Raw genomic sequence first — 18038 nt, 5'->3', positions numbered from 1 at the left:
CTGTGTCCCCCTCTCTCTCTGCCCCCTGCTTGCGCTGTCTCTCTCTCTCTCTCTCTCTCTCTCTCTCTCTCGAAAAATGAATAAACATTAAAAGAAGAAAAAATTTAAAAAAATAGATGCTTAGCTGGCTGAGCCACCCAGGTGCCCCAAGTTGTTTTGTCTTTAAAGGCTCTGCAGTTTCTATGACCTTTGACGTTCCTTCACTCAGGGTGAAATAATAGATGGGGTGGGGGAGGTGGAGGGAATAATGACACCTACATCTCTTGTCGGTCCCAGCGTTATGTGGACAGGTATTTCGGTGTCTCAAGCAACACCTAGAAACCTGGACATCCCTTTCTAAGGAGTGCAGGGGTGAGGACTGGGGATAAGGAGACTCACCCAGATGGTCTCAGGCTCCAGATTTCTCATGTCAGCGGGGCGCCTCAGGGGCCCAGTCGGTTAAGCGTCTGACTCTTGATCTCCTCTCAGGTCATGATCTCACGGTTCGTCAGTTCGAGCCCCGAATCAGGCTCTGCGCTGAGAGTGCGGAGACTGCTTGGGATTCTGTCTCTCCATGTCTCTGTCCCTCACCTGCTTGTGCTCTCTGTCAAAATAAATAAATAAACTTTAAAAAAGAAAAAGAGGGGCGCCTGGGTGGCTCGGTCGGATGACCATCCGACTTCAGCTCAGGTTATGATCTTGTCGTTCATGAGTTTGAGCCCCGCGTCGGGCCCTGTGCTGACAGCTCAGAGCCTGGAGCCTGCTTCGGATTCTGGGTCTCCCTCGCTCTCTGCCCCTCCCCCACTCATGCTCTGTGTCTGTCTCTCAAAAATGAATAAACATTAACAAAATTTTAAAAAAGAAATAAATAAAAAGAAATCTCATGTGGAGGCTGACTCTAGATTGCCCCAGGCCTGGAAAAATGACATGATCCACTCAGACTCTGGCCAGGTGAACAAAGTAAAGGAACGACCGTCCCAAACTGCACTTGAACTCGAGAAATTTTGGTGTAAGTGGGTCTTCCTAGAGCTAAGCCGCGCCCAAAAACTGCAGTTCTCCACCCTGTCCATTGGTTTATTATGTGCACTCTTCCTGGGAGCCTAGAACTGACCTCTGGCCTCCCGCCATCCCCGTACCCCCCTCCGGCCTTCACGCCTCAGCCACGTCCCGCCGCTGGAGCAAGGCGGCGATACCTCCAAGATGTGACTGTATTCTTTGAAAATGGATTTTATTTTTAAAACACATGCCAAGCTCATCTTCTGTAGTCCTGAGGTTACAGTCACTCATTCAACATTTATTGAGCAGCTGCTACTTGCCAAGCACTGTTGTCAGCTCTGGGGGATACAGCAATGAACAAAACAGGCCAACTCTCCTTGAGCAGGAAAACCGTTCGGGTCAGGGGTCTATATATACATGGGCCAGGGAAAGAGAAGTAGCAAACGACTCATGAGTTAATTCACTGTTTGTTTTTTAACATTTATTCATTTTTGAGAATGAGAGAGACAGAGCATGAGCGGGGGAGGGGCAGAGAGCGAGGGAGACACAGAATCCGAAACAGGCTCCAGGCTCTGAGCGGTCAGCACAGAGCCCGACGTGGGGCTCGAACTCACAGACCGCGAGCTCATGACCTGAGCCGAAGTCAGATGCTCAACCGACTGAGCCACCCAGGCGCCCCACTGTGTGTGTTTTTTTTTAATCTATATCCTCTCTCTTCCCAAAGACAACACAAAGTCACATTGAATCCTGTGTCTCTGCAACCTGACAAATCGTTCCTTGTGCTCGCCGTTGGTATTCTCACCTCCATGCCCGTGTTCCTCTGCCCTCCCCTGAATTTGGGGTGGTGGGCCACGAGTAAGATGAAAGAGAAATTGCTGGACTTAAAAGAGCCCAGGTCCAAGACACCATTTAACCTCTCTGACCTTAGTTTCTGTTTTGGGTTTTGGTCTGCGGGATGGGTTCCGTGATATATTCTGGTAGCAAAGACTTTCCCAGGTATTACTGGCTTAACCTCAGATGTTCTTTTAAGTTTTCTTTGTTTTTAAAATTATCTCTGAGAGAGTGAGAGAGCATGGGAGGGGCAGAGGGAGAGGGAGAGAGAGTGAATCCCAAGCAGGCTCTGCACTGGCATTGTGGAGCCCCATGCCGGGCTTGAACTGAGATCGTGACCTGAGCCGAAATCAAGAGTCGGACGCTCAACCGGCTGAGCCGCCCAGGCGTACCACCTCAGATGTGCTTAAGGCCCGGAGCACCTTTGTTTCGGAGACTTAGCTGGGATGCTGTTGCCATAGCTCGAGGGAGGGGTAGCGAAGGCTTGGGTTGTGAACGTGGAAAAGGGAGTGGCGGGTTGGAGGGACGACACAGAAGCAGGAGCGACAAGAATCGGGAACTGGATGCAGGGCTCAAGGGGCCGGGAAGGAGGATGCCGTGCTGTCTGTGCGGGAGCTTTGTAGCGTGACTGGGAGAGAGTGGGACCAGCCCCCGCCCCTCGTGATCTTTGCGAGGTTTGGGAGCGCTCTGTGCTTCCAAACAGAAGCAAACGCGGTCCAAATGCGTTTTTAAATAACATGCACTTAGGAGGACTTGCCACCTGGCTGCCTAACCTGATGTTCTGTTTTTATCACACAGCATTCGGGTGTCTTTCCGTCCTCCCCTCCCTCCGGACTTTCTGATGAGCCCCAGTCCGCCTCGCCTTCGCCCAGCTACATGTGGTCCTCCAGCGCACCACCTCGCTACTCTCCACCCTATTACCCGCCTTTTGAAAAACCACCACCTTACAGCCCCTAAAGAGGAATGCCTGTTGGCTATCGAGATTATTGTGGCTTTTGTATTTCTGCTTTAGTGGAAGTGTGTAGGGTACAACGTTTAAGGTGTGATTCTTACGCGTACGGTTTTACAGAGGCTTGCCAAGCCAGGGAAAGATAGGGATGAAGCTTCTGCGTCATCAGTGCAGAGCAGGGGTGGCTAGGCTGAACCCAGTGCTTCCAAGAAGGGCAGCAACACACTCTTTAAGCAAGGCTGCGGAGCCGTCCCAGCAAGAGGCGTGTGTCCCGCGCGGACCTGCATTTCCCACAGGCTTGGCGTCTGCGCTCTGCAGAAGCGCGGTCACCGCCTGTTTCACTCTGTGTAAATGCAGGGGCCTCCTCGGACGCTTGTAGATTGCCACCCTAGCACCTTGGTTGAAGCACCTGGCTTACGGGCCCTATCTTTCCCTACCGCCAACGTCGGTCCCTAAGGAAAATTTCCCAGATGATGGAGCTACGCAGTGGTTCCAACACAGAGCGTTCCGGCTAAGATTTTGTTTGCTTTTGTCTGGATGTTGAAAAACGCTGCCCGTATCTTGTACTCCTTTTCTTCTCCGTGAGTATTGTAAAAATGGCTGTTGTGATCATTCAGCTCAAGCTTTTGTTATCAGTACCTCCCAAAGGGAAAAGTGCAATATTCCCTCGACTAGCGGGAACAGGGTTGATTGTTTAGGAAGCACTGAAATACAAAGAGCGACATGTGAAGTGCTGTGAGTAGATCTCAGTTCTACATCCGGTAACTTAGGAGACCGCGGTTCCACTGCAGGACGCGGTACTACAAAAGACATTTGCTACGGGAGATAGAAATCTGACGGTTAAAAATGCCAGATTAGGTTCTTGGGTGGTGATAGGAATTGTTACTAATCTTTGTGACTATTTAATCTCCAAATATTGTGCTTCGATCCCAGCAGACCGCACGTATCCTGCACCCCACCCCGAAAGAATCATCCTTTTTTGTGTGGAGACCAATCACGACAGTGTTCGAGATTATGAAAGTGTCACAATGCCGCTTTAAGTCTGCAAAACCTCAAAAGTCGCCAACCTGACAAATTCTTAAGTGTTACCGTAGATTTAAAAATCCATCTGGCACATTGTGGTAGGTGTTTGTACAGTTCTTTTAATTACACATAGCTTTAAACCATCAACCTGACGAATTTAACACTCTGGCACCCATGCCTTCAACTTCAGAATGAACACTTTCACTGCGATCTTACGCTAACCTGAGGATTGACTGATTTAAAGGCAGGCTGCTAATCCTACACTTGTATAATGTAAAAATACAGGGGCTACAGGAGGGTACCTAATTAGACAGTTCTGCAAACACAGAACACACACTGGAAAATTTTCCAGCCAATTTCGCTACCTCCCGACTTGATGGATTCGAGGTAGCAGGCAAATGCTGGTGCTCCCATCTACCTTGTAGACACCCAGCCATCGAGAATTAGCAAGGCACGACAAGTGCACCCATTGTTCACAAATCAATGTTTGCAAAGCATTCGGTTTAACTTCCGGCACCATGAATGATGTCTCATCCAGAGTTCAAATCGGGGAAAACGAAAATGATCCTTTTGTGTTACGTAGAATTACTATTGTTTTCTACACTTCTGAGCATATTAAATTCTATTGGATTTCAAAAAGGGACTAGTAACCAATTGACTTACTATACAAATACCAACTTGTAATACTCAATGACATTTTTTTGCCATTTACACTTTACCTTTTGCTTTAGTGAACGTGTATGAGTATTTGATTTTTTAAAAGGCACCAGTACACAGTATATCCTACATTTATCACATTTCTTAAAGTGTTAAGACTCTGACTCATTTCTATGTATTTTTCTTACTTTACAAAATAACTTGAAACAGAATAGATTTTGTAACACTTAATTTGAGCAGCTTCTTTTTTTATTACATTGAATTCTATACAGTGCATGTTACCTTAGAAAAATTAATATTTGCTGCTTTACTCTTTTGCAATACATTTGCTGTAATGAAGGAATTTCTATTTCCAATATGGACCTTGACTGCATTTTGTAATATTTACTGCTTTATTCCTAATTCTGCTTTAAAGTATTGAACTGGGCATGAGACATTAAAATATTAATCCAGAACCTGTATAAACTGGATGTTGCTTAAAATCTGTATCACTGCCATGTTGGGAACCCAGACTGCTTTTGTGATGTTTCAGATTAATAAAACCGTCCTCCTCCTTATTCACTTACGTGCGTCTTCATGGAACGTACAAAAGTATCACAGACACCCCAAAGCCAGTGACAGACAACAGCCTACTCACTTCGGACTAATGTGGCTCAAGATACCACAAGGATGCAATTAACCCAAGCGAAACCTGTTAGAAGGTGGGGGGGGGGGGGGGGGCGGGTGGCAGTAAAGTGTCATCCAGACTGAGAAGGCATCTTGAGACCAAACCAGGAAGCAGCAAGCCACTCCATTCGGTTTGGCTTCCAGAGTTTCCCTCCGGGCAACTTACTGGCTGGGGTGGGGGTGGGGGATGGAGCGGACGACAACCCAGGAGCTGCGAAGCTATTCTCCACAAAGCGCGGGCCTTAATCCACAGATTTTACAGAGCGTGGTGGTGGGGTCAAAGTGTAGTTTTATCTAAAGTGGTGCCATCTGTGTGCCAGAGGGGAGGGGAAGAAATGGTCAGCTCTGCTAGGTGTTTAAACAAGTTTAGGAAAGATCAAAACATGCCTTCCTGCATTCTGGTCAGGACATACATTAACCTCCAAGGGGCCTGGCCCATGTAGCCCCAAGGGAGGTCATCGCACAGACATGACTAAGATGGAGAGCCAAAGATGGAGTCGGTTTTGTCAGCACTCCTACAAACCTAGTAGTTTTGTTATGCTGCCGTCAGAAATACCCCCAGTCTCCTACTACAAAAACTGAAAAACAACAGAAGAGTAAAGTCTATACAATTTCCTTCTCTTAAGTAAGCTCTATGGCCAATGTGGGGCTTGAAGACCCCCGGCATGCTCTACCGACTGAAGCCAGCCAGGCGCCCCAAGTCTACGTAATTTCTGAAAGATAATCTCGTAAAAAATACGCTCAAAAAAATCAGAATTATAACATTTTATTTTTGCCATAAGAAGCTCTATGAACTAATACCAGGTAATGGTTAATGAAAAGAACTTAAAGTCATATGACAGGGAAGATTGTACAAGTATGAACATTACAGTATTGGGTAGAGTCAGATGATGGACAGGTGAGGAAGCCAGTGCTGTTGAATTAACATTTAATCCTTTAGAATATGCATGCCTTGACAATACAAAATACCTTGACCATTTTTAACCATTTATCTTTTTGGTACAATGGAAAAAAATACAACATCAATTCCTCATAGTAGTTGTATGGGGGGATCATTACCACCGAAACGATAATGATCATTTCAAATACATTTTAAAGTAAATCTTGCAAGATTCTTATGGCATTTTAAAATCTTTGCTTACTTTGAGCATTTCATTTTCTATCTCTTTTAACAAAATGCTATTTCAAACAGTTTCTATCCAGAACATTTACAGGTAATTTAGCACAGGAGCAAACTTGAAGCCAACTTAAAAGAAAAAAAGAAGGGATCTAATAGCCAGAAAACTAAATATTAAATAGGAAAACACCATGTTAAGTTTTAAACAGAATCTTGCTACAGATTTCCAACCCAATGAATCCTGGGGGTGAATGGTTTCAGCCCCGAACGAGTATGCCACACGAATTCTGAACTTTGGATATAGAAACTTCTTGAAGACCCTGACATACATCGCAGGGAAGAGTCTTCTGGCAAAAATACAAGTTAATTTTCCAGTTTTCCTTCTCCCAAGAAACTCTAGAAGATACCTTCATTAGGCACAGAGTTTAAGTTTTATATTCAGAATTTACATAGAGCACAGCAGCAGCAAATAGTTAGATCCGTATTACTCAAAATGGAGAGTTTTCCATTACAGAACTGGTTTGTCATAATAGCCTTGTAGAAACTCTCAAGTTTTGTTACGATCAACTCGTTTTCTTAGCAGTTGAGTTTGAAAGTTCTGGAAGTTCTGCTGGCATCGGTATCATTCACACTTGCTGAAGTAATTATGTCTAACTGGTAAAACAACATTAATGAAACTCAAACAAATTTCCACTGAAAATATTTCCGAGTGCACCGTATAGTCAAAGAGTAATGTTGTCAATATCCACACAGAAATTAAACAGATATTGTGATTCCGGAGATCACAGTCTTAAATTGTAAGGTAACTTAAAAATCTTCCAAGGATTAGCTTACAAAATGGTTTGAAGGTCTAGACTCACAGAACAGGAAACAGTCAGATGCACATCACTCTAGCCCTCTGTAAGCAAACCATTATAATATTTTTCTTTCTTCTTGTATTATTGCAAATACGGAGGCCTGAGACCCTCCACTGCCAACTGAAACACTGAAACCATTATCTTCAAATCTAGCTCGCCATCAGAAGAATGATGCATACATGAGAAATTATGATTAAAGCTTTAAGTTCCGAGTCAAGAAATAGACTATTTTTAAAAATACGTGGTTAAAGAGAAGAAAATATCTATGTTGAATTAAGAAATATTTAAGCAAGGTTACAAATGACTAACAACTATGCACAACAATCTTTTTTAGTATCTATTAATTTTTTTCCTTTGCAAAAAGTAATTTACAGAAGTTCAACAAGTTAATCCTGTTACAAAGGCTAGGCTATACATTTGTTCCAACCTGCTTCCTTTTAGTACTAGCACTTCAGTGAGTTTTGACTTTATTTTCTAAGTGTTTAAATAGGTGTCATTTTAAAAGGAAGAAAGGTATACTTATTGTTCTCAAGAGAAATGGGAATCAACAAGCCTCTAGAACATTCCATATACAGTTTCTGATTGCTATAATATTGCAGCACTTTGCAGATGGAATGGAACTTAACTTCAGAAGGGGTAACAACCTAAAAGGTCTTGCCGAAAGGAAAATACTAGATCACGGATTCAACTATTTCAAACAAAAACTTCCTATTAGAAATTCTAAGTAATATGAACATTTAAAAATATATACCAGTAGCCTCCCGCCTAAAATATGTAGGAGTCTCATTTATGGAATCTATCATTTATAAAGATTTATACATAATGAAAGATTTATTTGGTGGCTTTCAAATTCAAACTTTGAAATTTCCCAAGGGAATATTTTTAACCATAGGGACAAAAAGGAAATCACCATTCACCTCCGCTCTCTATCACGTAAGAACACAGAATTCAAAACAAACCAACAGAACTCTTCCTCTCCTCCAGTCTGCAATACAGAGATTTGTTTTCCGTGAACACTTTCGCCCACGGAGACCACACTGCAAAGGTATATATATACAGTAGTCCAGCCACCAAAGTCCTTTCCAGACAATGGCAAGAAAAGTGAAACTTACAACTTAACTCTAATGAACTAAAAACTCTTTCTTCAGATGAGACACTTGTCTGCATGGCCATCTTCATGGCGGGAGGGAGGCAGGAGGTTGCTATCCATTTGGACTAGCAGAATACACAACCAAGCAGAGACTTATTCTGAAATTTTCCAGAACAACTTTAGAAGTTCTTGTTTACTTTTTATGCCATATCCAAAACACAACACACATTTATAGTCTCAATATTAACAAAATTGAGAATTCAGCAGTAAAGTGCTAACATGGAAGGGGAAAGTTGGAAGATATACTAGGGTAAGCTAATAACTCCAGTTATTTTTAAAGAACATTCAGACTGCTTCAAAATTCTATTCAGGAAACTATCTCTCCAAGCTTTTGTTGTTTGCCTCTTAAAAATGAGCTGAAAGAGAACTATATAAACAGATACTTGGGAGGGGGGGAAACTTCTCAATCTCTACTCAAACTTTCGGAACGATTTGCTTCTAAAAATTATCAACAAATAATCCAAGTAGACTGCCTTCAGATGGCGTGGCAGATCAAATTAACTCGTTTTCACCTTAATTTGTGTTACAGGTTTTCTGAAACCCTTGCCCCTTAATGCAAACCAGAGTTTCTGATACTTCCAAATTCAGTAAGATTCAGGTATTATAAATTCAAACTCAGTACTGCCATCTGTTACATTCTGTTTAAAAATGGAATCATTTTCCTGCTGAATAAAAATATCTTCCCAGGTCATTGGCTTGTTCTGAGGAGTAGATGCGGCCCCTACGGCAGGTTCTTTCCCATCATCAACCTTATACCCAATACCGTCATCCTTCATTACAGGCATAGAGCCTGACCTATCAGAAAGATACGCATATTGTCTGATCTGTAAGGACCTGCACGGATGTAAACGATAAAGCTTTGCGTCCCCGGAAGGGTCCTGACTATGAACTGACTTTATGTGTGAAGACATAAACTGATAGTTGATGAAAGATTTGCCACAGGCCAAACACTGATACCTTCGCTCCCCCGTGTGATGGATTTCATGTTTTGTGCGATATTCTGCCAGAGGAAATACCTTCTCACAGTAACGGCAAGGATACTTCTTCTCCCAAGAATGAATGTTAAAATGTCTCCGCAAGCTTGTCAGACAGACATAGGACCTCTTGCACACAATACAGATATAATAGACCCTCCCATCTACTATTAACTCATAGTGATCATCGTGTTTTACTTTCATACGCTTGTTTGCCGTCTCACCGCTAGATGTTTTTGGTATCTCATTCTCAAGTCTGGCCTCCCCTTCATCAGGGTCATCTTTGACTGGGATCACTATGTCATAAGTATCTTCACCGATATTTGCATAAACCTTGCAACCCGTTGACAAGCCTTCAATCTCAGTGGCTGTATCTAAAGTAATGATCTTCTGACCCTCCATTAGATGCTTTGATCCTAAACCTGCATCGTTAGTGTTTCTGGTAATTATATCTGAAATCTTTAAAGAATTAGAAAGTGGCTCTTGCAGAAGTGTAGGAACCTGCATCTTCTGTATCAATGGTCCATCAAAAGTGGCATTCGGGGGGATTTCAGCCTGTGGGACCAAAGATGTGTTACTGACGGCCGAATCTGGACTGGAGCTAATAGTGTCATCATCATCATCTATAATTTCCTCCTCCTCCTCTTCATTGGCCTTGCTTCCTGTTAAAATAGCACTGTTTGGTGTCTGCGGATTCTGCACAAGTAAATTGATCGAAGGAGACATATGATTTGGAAGTGAAGAACTGACATTTGGTGGTGTAGTAAGTGGTGTCTGATTTAACAGAATAATGTTGGGAGTCAGATGTGTCGGGGCTGAAGACACCAGCAATTTTTCACTTCCTTGTGTCTGGCTCAGAGTTGCCTGATTCACAGCAGTAGGAAGTTTCTGAGTAGGTGTGACATTTGGTAAAGGGGGAGAGTTATTACTAGCACCGGGAGCAACATCTGAAATAGCAACGGAACCTGGGTTAGGCTGGACCTGTGTCACTGCATTGGTACTCGGCAAAGTCTCCTTTGCGGGCAGAATCTCAGAGCAGAAAATGACATCATCGTCATCATCGTCTGAATCGGTAACAATAATCTTTTTTGTCTCATAATCTTCAGCAGATAAGGAAAAAGACTCTGTTATAATAGGCATTATAGTGGCCCCGTTATCTTGGGCTTCATCTTTTGATTTTGGCATTTCAAGGTTCTTGTCACCAGAACCAGGTGGTAAGGTCTCTGCATTACCATCCTGAGCTGTACCTGAGATGCTTTTAACCTGTGACAATGGGACACCAAGCTCTGCTATAAATTTAACCCCTAACAACTGTCCTGATTTAATCAGCTCATCGAGTAAATCTGATCTAACACGAACGATTTTAGAACTATAGATATAATTGAGAATTTCTGCAAAGATCTCTGCTCTTATAAAGCTCAGTTCAACAACTTGCCCAGCAACCGAGAAGAGCTGATGGAAGTAAGTACTAGAAGCTGAGAGAATATTCCTGTGGGCCCGGAATTTTCGGTCTTCCACGATGACGGTAACATCACAGAAGAGTCCACGGCCACGCTGCTCATTCAAGGAGTTCAGCAGACTGCCAGAGTATTGAATGTCTGTAGCCGAAATCAGTTTTCTACTCTCCATGCCTATAAGAGAAAGGGAGGAGGAGGGGGTGGGAGAAGATTAGAAAAGAAAAACAAAAGTACTTTATCATTCCGAATGTAAGCTACAGCATGGCGTCGCCGGGCATCAGGTTTTAACTGAAGGTTGGCCTAACTTTTTGGCTTGTACATAAATTGTTCACGCAGGCTGGTTTCTGGACCACGCAACAAATCTCATGACTTCCCCCCGAGAAGAGACAAGCAAGTTTTTAACTGATCGACAGATTTGAATAGGAGTATCTCTTCCTCTGAATCTCAGATACGTGCATCACCACTGAGAATTTCTGAAGATTAGAATGAATTTTCTTGGTTCCAGTTTTTGGGTTTTGTCCTCAAGAAGAGTTAAGAGTTCATTTTTAACGGTCTTAAAACTTTATGAAGTCTTCGTCGTGAACACACAGAAGTTATTTCACCTGTAAATGAATGACTTCAGTGTCAGAGGAGCTTGGTGTGTGCAATATCCATTCTATACTTTCTAAATTTTAACTCATCTTTAAGAACATATTCAAGAGCCACTCCCTGCAGCCAGAAACTGAATTAGTGTTTATCAACCCTGACAATCATTACCTCTAGACTGCCCATTATTTTTCTGTTCTTCTTTAAATTGGAGTGCCACATCTAGATAAACTATGAAACACTATTTTTTCTACCTTCTCCCCTCTCCTCATCCTCCCTGCCCCTTCCCCTCACCTCTCTACTCTTACAATCTCCAGAGGTGACTTGTAAAGAGTTTCAAGTGAAGTCAACAGATGCCTCTGTGAAAAAATAAGACTAAGGACAAGTCACCATTTCTTAATGCTTATTTGCATGAAAACACCAAACATTTCAATTTGTTGGTAAAGAATTATGGGCAGCGGTAGGAGAACTTTTTTATACCTGATGTGTTAGTGACAATGAAAACATAAACTTACTGGAACAGAGCGGACAAGGTTACTCTAGAAAAAGGGAGCGGGATGTCAGTAAAGAGCAATGCTGTGTACCACCGCCCAAACATTCTTTTTTTGCATGTTCCAGAACATACTCCTGGTAATAAGGATGCGGAGTTGTTTAAAATGCATACGTGTATTAAATATATTATGTAGCTTTTATGTATTTATCTTTCATATATTTTATGTATGTACAATTAGCTGATAAGCACTTTAGGTAAACACACACACACACACACACACACACACACACACACTTTTATTGCTAATATTCTTTCCCTTTAAAGTTACCAAAACACTACCACTGTCATCACAGTGCTTAAGTTATATACACGTGGAGGGCAGGGCATCTCAAGCCTCTTCGAAATTTTCAAAATTACAGCTTAAAAACAAAAAGTAGGCAAAAAGCCTAGAAATGAGGATTTCAAACACCATCCGTTATAAGGCGTTGCTCGTTTAACAGTACCAAGGATTTCCAGGTGACCATAAAGGCATTCATCAGAGAGGGTGACCTTTGGACAGCGAGCCAGCAACCAGGGCTTCCGAAATATGGGGATTTCGACAGAAGTCGCTGCTAAGTGGGTAGACTGGTTTTTCGGAATCCGATTTTTGTCGTTTGCAAACGGGTTCCTGGAACGGGGTAATGCATCGAACGTACGTGTCCAGGTGACACTGGGGACTGGTTTCATTTTGTGTGGCTTTCCTCCCGCTTCTCCCCGTCAGGGTGGGCCCGGGAACCGCACAAATCGCTCTGAACCCTCCCCACGAGCTGCGAGCTGCCCAAGGAAAAGCCATTCCGCGTCACTGTGAGGCAAACCCCGGACCGAGGGCAGGTGAAGGTGGAAAAGCGAGAAACGCCATCCGCGAGGGAGTCAAGCCGACACGCGGCTCCCTGCGGCAGCTGCACCCCATCTTCCTTACTCCACCCCCTCTTCCCCATTTGCGCCCGGCCGGCTGCAACCGACGTTTTTCACCCCAATTCACGCGAAAAGGCAGCGTCCCGGAAATCCAGGAGGAGCTACGACCGGCACGGCGAGGGCAGGGGTCCTCCGGCGAGCCGGGGAAAGTGGAAGGTGGCGAACGCGAGGGTGGGGTGTTGGGAGGGGATGAGGCCAAGCGGGCGGCATTGTTATGCCCCGGGAAGGGGACGGAAGGGGAGGATGGGCCGGGCAGAAAAGCTCTAAATCAAAGTAGGGGCTAGGAGGAGAAAAAGCAGGCACAAAAAGCCAGGCGGAGGGCGAGGGAAAAGCCAAGTGGGTCCCCGCGGCGGGCTCCCCACGCGCCGGGCCTACCCGGGGAACCGGCAGCCCCCCGGCCCCTGACGGCGGAGGGGACCGCGCCGCGGCCCTCCGGGCTCGTCCCCTCCTTCACTCCCGGGCCCACACAAAGAAAGGGCCGGAGGAGCGGAGCCTCCGACTCCGCCGCTTCCTGGTTCAAGTGAGGAGAATGCAAACGCAGGCGCGGCCCGGCGACGGAGGCAGCGGGCGCGCTCCCTCGCCTCTCCCGGCGCCCGGCCGGGTCCTCACCTGCTTCCCGGCGCCGCCGCTTCTCCTCGTCGGGCCGCGCGGACGGGTGGGAACCCTCCAACAACCAGAAGCCGGACTCCGTGGCGATTCGGCTGCTTCTTCAAACGTCGCTCCAGTCTTGGTCGACGTCGACGCGGCTGCCGCCACCGCTGCTACAGCTGCCCCACGCCGCCGACAGAGGGCACAGCGCGGGGGCGCCTTCCACTTCGGCGCCCTCCTCCTCCGAACGCGGTTCGGGCCTTTCCGGAAGGGCCCGAGCTCCCGGCGGCCGCGCTTCGGCGGCCGCGCGTCGGCGTCCCGCTCCGCCTTCGGCTCCTTCCGCAGGGGGCGGAGTGAGACTGGGAAGCTCTGGGAGCGTTCGGCCCTTTCCGGAGGGCGAAAGGGTGGGAAAAAAGGAAGGGAAAGATGGGGTCATGCCGGCACCCGCGTGGGATGGGAGGGAAGCGAGTCGCTTTCACCTAAATTCGGCGCCAGCCTCTAGGGCGTAAAAACTTTTAGAGACTGTACGAGTTTGCGAGTTGGAAGCTGCTCGATCAGCCCGTTTCTTGGATGCTAAGCCACCTTGAAATACAATCTGAATAAATATGATAAAATCAAATGGATCGACTCAGGATGATTCAGGTTTCTAGGATAACAAGTTGATAACGACATCACAGTACTATTTTTAAGAAATAAATCTAGTGTTTGGACCCCAGGCTGTCTTCGTAATTTAATACTAAATGAAGCAGTACTATCTTAAATTCCTTCGTTTCAGCTCTCGTTTACTGACCACCTGTCTGAGCTATACCAAACCTCAGGTTGCGTGGAATACAAAAATGAGTAGGCCAAGGTCTCCCTTTCCAAAGAGCTCAGTAGATGGGTACACAAACATCGACAGAAGTATTTGTGCAACGTACAGAACACAGAGAAGGAAACAGCAACTAAATATTCCTGTTTGAGCTGTATATCTTGAAAGACGAATAAATTAATACTTGCATTGTTAATTTATTATTTTTATTTCCATAGCATTTCCTCCTCAGAGGGTTTTAGTGTCTGACACATAGTCGGGTGTTCAATAATTGTTTAATGAATAAATGCATGAATGAGTTGTAATTTTTTAAAACTCTCCGGTAATACATTTCTGAGTACCATGATGAATGAAGAAACAGAATGGGTGTTTGTAGAGCAAAATATTTCCCTTTAGGCTGATTATTGATCGTATCCAACTAAGGAGCCAAAATAGTGGCTTTTTGCTTCAACAATTAAGGCCATTCACTACCTTCATTTTCTTTTTTAAAAAATATGTATAGGAGGGGGGCCTGGGTGGCTCAGTCGGTTAGTCCAACTTCCACTCAGGTCGTGATCTCACTGTTGGTGATCTCTCTGATGGTGCGGAGCCATATATGTTTATTTTTGAGGGATATATATATATATATATATATATATATATATATATATGTATATGGTAACATTGTAACCATTCCTCAAAACTTGAATTTGCACCTATTTACCTTTCAGTCAGAATCCCTGTGCTTCCTTGCTACAAATTGCCTTGCTGAAAATGTCAGCATATTCCAGGATGAAAACAAATCTAACTGTATCTAATTTTCTTTAACATGAAATTGGACAAGAATGTCACCATCGATCCATCCCTAATCTATTCTAAATTCTCCTCAATAAAGTAAAGCCACATAGTAAAATATAAAAGTGGTGTATCAAAAAAAACCCCTAAGTGGTGTATTAGAGTTGTATTTTCGCATGGAAACAAGAAATTCACATGAAATTCCTTAGGCTCTTCCAGATTTTGAAATGTGAGAAACTAATGTGAGAATTACTGCATTGTTGGTTTTTTATTTTAATTAGGACTTAAAATTATGAGTTCCATTGTTTAATATAAAGACATTTCACAGGAAATAGGAGTCCACTGTTATAAAGGAAACTAAAGCAGAAGGTAGTATTTTCCTGGAATTGAGTACTTAACAAAATGAGTTAGCAGATTTAACAAACTAGTTAGCAGATTAATGACCATTTTCCTGAGTCATCCTCTCCCAAAATTCAGTAGCAAAAAAAAAAAAAAAAAGTTTTTAGGAACTAGGACAAAGTACTTCTTGAAAATTTAGGACCTATTTACCTTTCAGTAGCTTAGTTGACAAAAAACTAAAATGAGACATATATATTTGAAATACGGATCACAGTGGCAGTAGCTGCCGTCTTCATACCAAGTGTCGGTTGGTTACCTCTCAGTAAACTGGAAGATGCAACGTAGTTTCTTTTGCAACAGCATTAATAGCACCAAGGCCACCAGAAGAACTGCCTTGCCTTTCCCCCTTTCCTGAAAGGGCTTTAAAAATGTGGAGCCCACATAGGAAACCTCTTCTCTTCTGGCCGTGTCCCTCACCACACACCCCTCACCAGCCCAGAAAAAAAAGCTAAACTAAAATTTAAAAGCTACTGGGGTGACTTGGTGGCTACCTCGGCTAGGTGTCCGATGTTAGCTCAGGTCATGATCTCATGGTTTGTGAGCCCAAGCCCCTTATTGGGCTCTATGCTGACAGTGCAGAGCCTGCTTGGGATTCTGTCTCTCTCCTTCTCTCTCTGCCCCTCCTGCACTCTCTCTTAAAATAAAATAAAATAAAATAAAATAAAATAAAATAAAATAAAGCAAAACAAAATCTACCTATAACTAAAGGGGTTTCAATGATCAGGAAAGGAAGTTCCTTGTAGGAAAGCAGAGCAGACCAAGAAATTTGAGTGCCCTTAATAATTGCGTTTCAGACAAGGTAATTGGAAAGTTTAGTTAATTTTCTGTTTCTTGACAAGTTATTTCACCTTTCACTTCCTTTATATCTGCAGGCTTAATCCTGCTTGAAATGACCCAGGAGATTTTAAAGAACAGATTTGGAGGTCATCAACTGCTTCACATTCCAGAAAGGTTTTTGATTGGCTGATTATGGACTCAGTTAGGGTGTATACCCACATTGTCAGTGTTTGCCTTGTTTGAACTTGATTAGGAATTCCACGAGGACAGCAACTGTCCTCTCCTGTGTCAAAATGCCGAGAATCTTGTGGGTGCTTAATATATATTCTGTTGATGATGCTAAAAGATTTTTAAAATGGCATTCATCAAGTCCTAGAGCCTTTCCTCGGAGTTTGCTTAGCTTCACAGAGTTAGAAAGCTCACTGCACAAGTAGAAGAAACCACAGTAAGGTAGAGCAGGAAAACGAAGGCTAGAGGAGCAGATGTGAATGGGTTAGGATTCTGATACGGCCACTCAATAGCTGTGTGACCTTGAGCCTGATTATTCATCTGTAAAACCGAGATAATAATACCTTCCCACAGAATTGTTTTGAGTTTCAGTTTCCAAAATATGACATGCTGTTTACCGCTTCCATGTCTGTGCCTAGAACCCTGCACTTGGAGTAACCATGCCTTTCATAGCCACACACTTTGCCTCTCCTGTTATTTGGCAAGTGCCTGGTCTTCCAGAAAGATGCAACTCAAGCAGTAACTTTCTTGTGGAGCCGGCCTGGATCTAATAAATGGTATATAGATATGGCTACTTAATGTTGAATGAAGGAGTGTCAGGTACCCAGTAAGTGCTAAATATACATTTGCTTGTTCATCTGTATCCCCTTTTCTGCTTAATCCTAACAATTTTCTCTTTAAGTGACATGTTTGATATTGCTGGTTCTCTCATTCTTCTTAAAACCTCTTAAAGTCAATTGGATAGGGATAGATAACCCTCCTACTCAGAAAGAGGAAGTGGACAATTGCTGACAATAATACAATCTACCAAAACAAAACAACCATCACCACCACCAGGTAGCATATTTCAAATACGAAAAAAAAAAATTGAGGGAATATACTCCCCATGAGTTCTTTGTGAAAAATTACTCAGCAACATGAAATCAAATCAAGTAAGACATGCGTCAAAATAAAAAAATTAAGAACAGACATTTTGCAGCAAGCCAATCTAAACGGAGGACTAAGACCAAACGACAAGGTTGATGATGAATATGTGACAAAATGAAACCGTTCTAAACCCTGACACAATAAAAATCCATTCGTTCATATGTTCATTCAATACATATCATTTAATACCCACTCTGTGCCAGGCAATGTGGTAGGCAGTGTGGATATAGTCTTCAAGACGAAGTCCCAGTCTTCATGAAACTTAGATTCTAATGGGAAAGACATACCATAGATGTTTGTGTCTGTATCATCTAAATGTATAATATCAGATAGCAATGTGACATGTGAGGAAAAATAAACAGCATAAAGGGATGGAGAACTCTGAGGGCGCTATTGTAAATAGTGTGGTCGGGGAAGACTTCTCTGAAAAGATGATGTATGAGCAAACAATAGAATGAACTAAGGGGAAAGAGCTATGAAAATATCCGAGGAAGAACATTCTAGGCAGTGGAATGCGTCAATGCCCTTCAATCAAAGATCACTGGGCACATGCCCATAGTTGACAAGTTGAGTTCATTATTCTTTTTGCAGGGAGGGAGAAGGCACACCATAGGCAAGTGTGGGGTGTTTCAGTAAGAGGACATTAGAAAGAACCTATTGTATTATTTGGGCGACTTAGGGGGATGATCTAAGGAAGAGGGAGTTCACTCTAGATCAGTTGCTGTCAGGATGCAGGGGCAATTGTACCATTGGGCCCTTCAGTGCATCTTAACTCTAGGGAGGGCAGAAGAGAACAGGAATAAAGCTGTAATTGATAAAGTAGCAGTCACCCATTTTGGCTAAGAGAGG

General features: G+C 43.6%; 2 protein-coding genes across 3 annotated transcripts in view; one reads left to right on the top strand and one right to left on the bottom strand.

Annotated features, from left to right (window-relative positions):
• TMEM255A (transmembrane protein 255A) overlaps positions 1–4992 on the top strand; it is a 56424-nt gene extending 51432 nt beyond the window's left edge. For both annotated transcript variants that reach the window (XM_004000841.4, XM_004000842.4), the window contains one exon: positions 2605–4992. In XM_004000841.4, the coding sequence (XP_004000890.1) occupies positions 2605–2763 (159 nt within the window). In that variant the 3' untranslated portion in view covers positions 2764–4992. The remainder of the gene's footprint in view (positions 1–2604) is intronic.
• Positions 4993–5851: 859 nt separating this feature from the next.
• ZBTB33 (zinc finger and BTB domain containing 33) lies at positions 5852–13435 on the bottom strand. Its single transcript, XM_023248941.2, has 2 exons — positions 13298–13435; positions 5852–10830 (listed from the first exon to the last, which is right to left on the bottom strand). The coding sequence occupies exon 2, from the start codon at positions 10826–10828 to the stop codon at positions 8810–8812; it is 2019 nt and encodes a 672-aa protein (XP_023104709.1). The 5' UTR covers positions 10829–10830; positions 13298–13435; the 3' UTR covers positions 5852–8809.
• Positions 13436–18038: the final 4603 nt, after the last annotated feature.

Source organism: Felis catus, chromosome X (genome assembly GCF_018350175.1).
Source record: "Felis catus isolate Fca126 chromosome X, F.catus_Fca126_mat1.0, whole genome shotgun sequence".
Lineage (NCBI taxonomy): Eukaryota > Metazoa > Chordata > Mammalia > Carnivora > Felidae > Felis > Felis catus.
The sequence above is the reverse complement of the archived record's forward strand: the minus strand, read 5'-3'. Positions and strand labels throughout refer to the sequence as shown.

Bases quoted from the DNA above. Each gene is read 5' to 3' on its own strand.
- ZBTB33 (XM_023248941.2), bottom strand. From the start codon at position 10,828: ATGGAGAGTAGAAAACTGATTTCGGCTACAGACATTCAATACTCTGGC.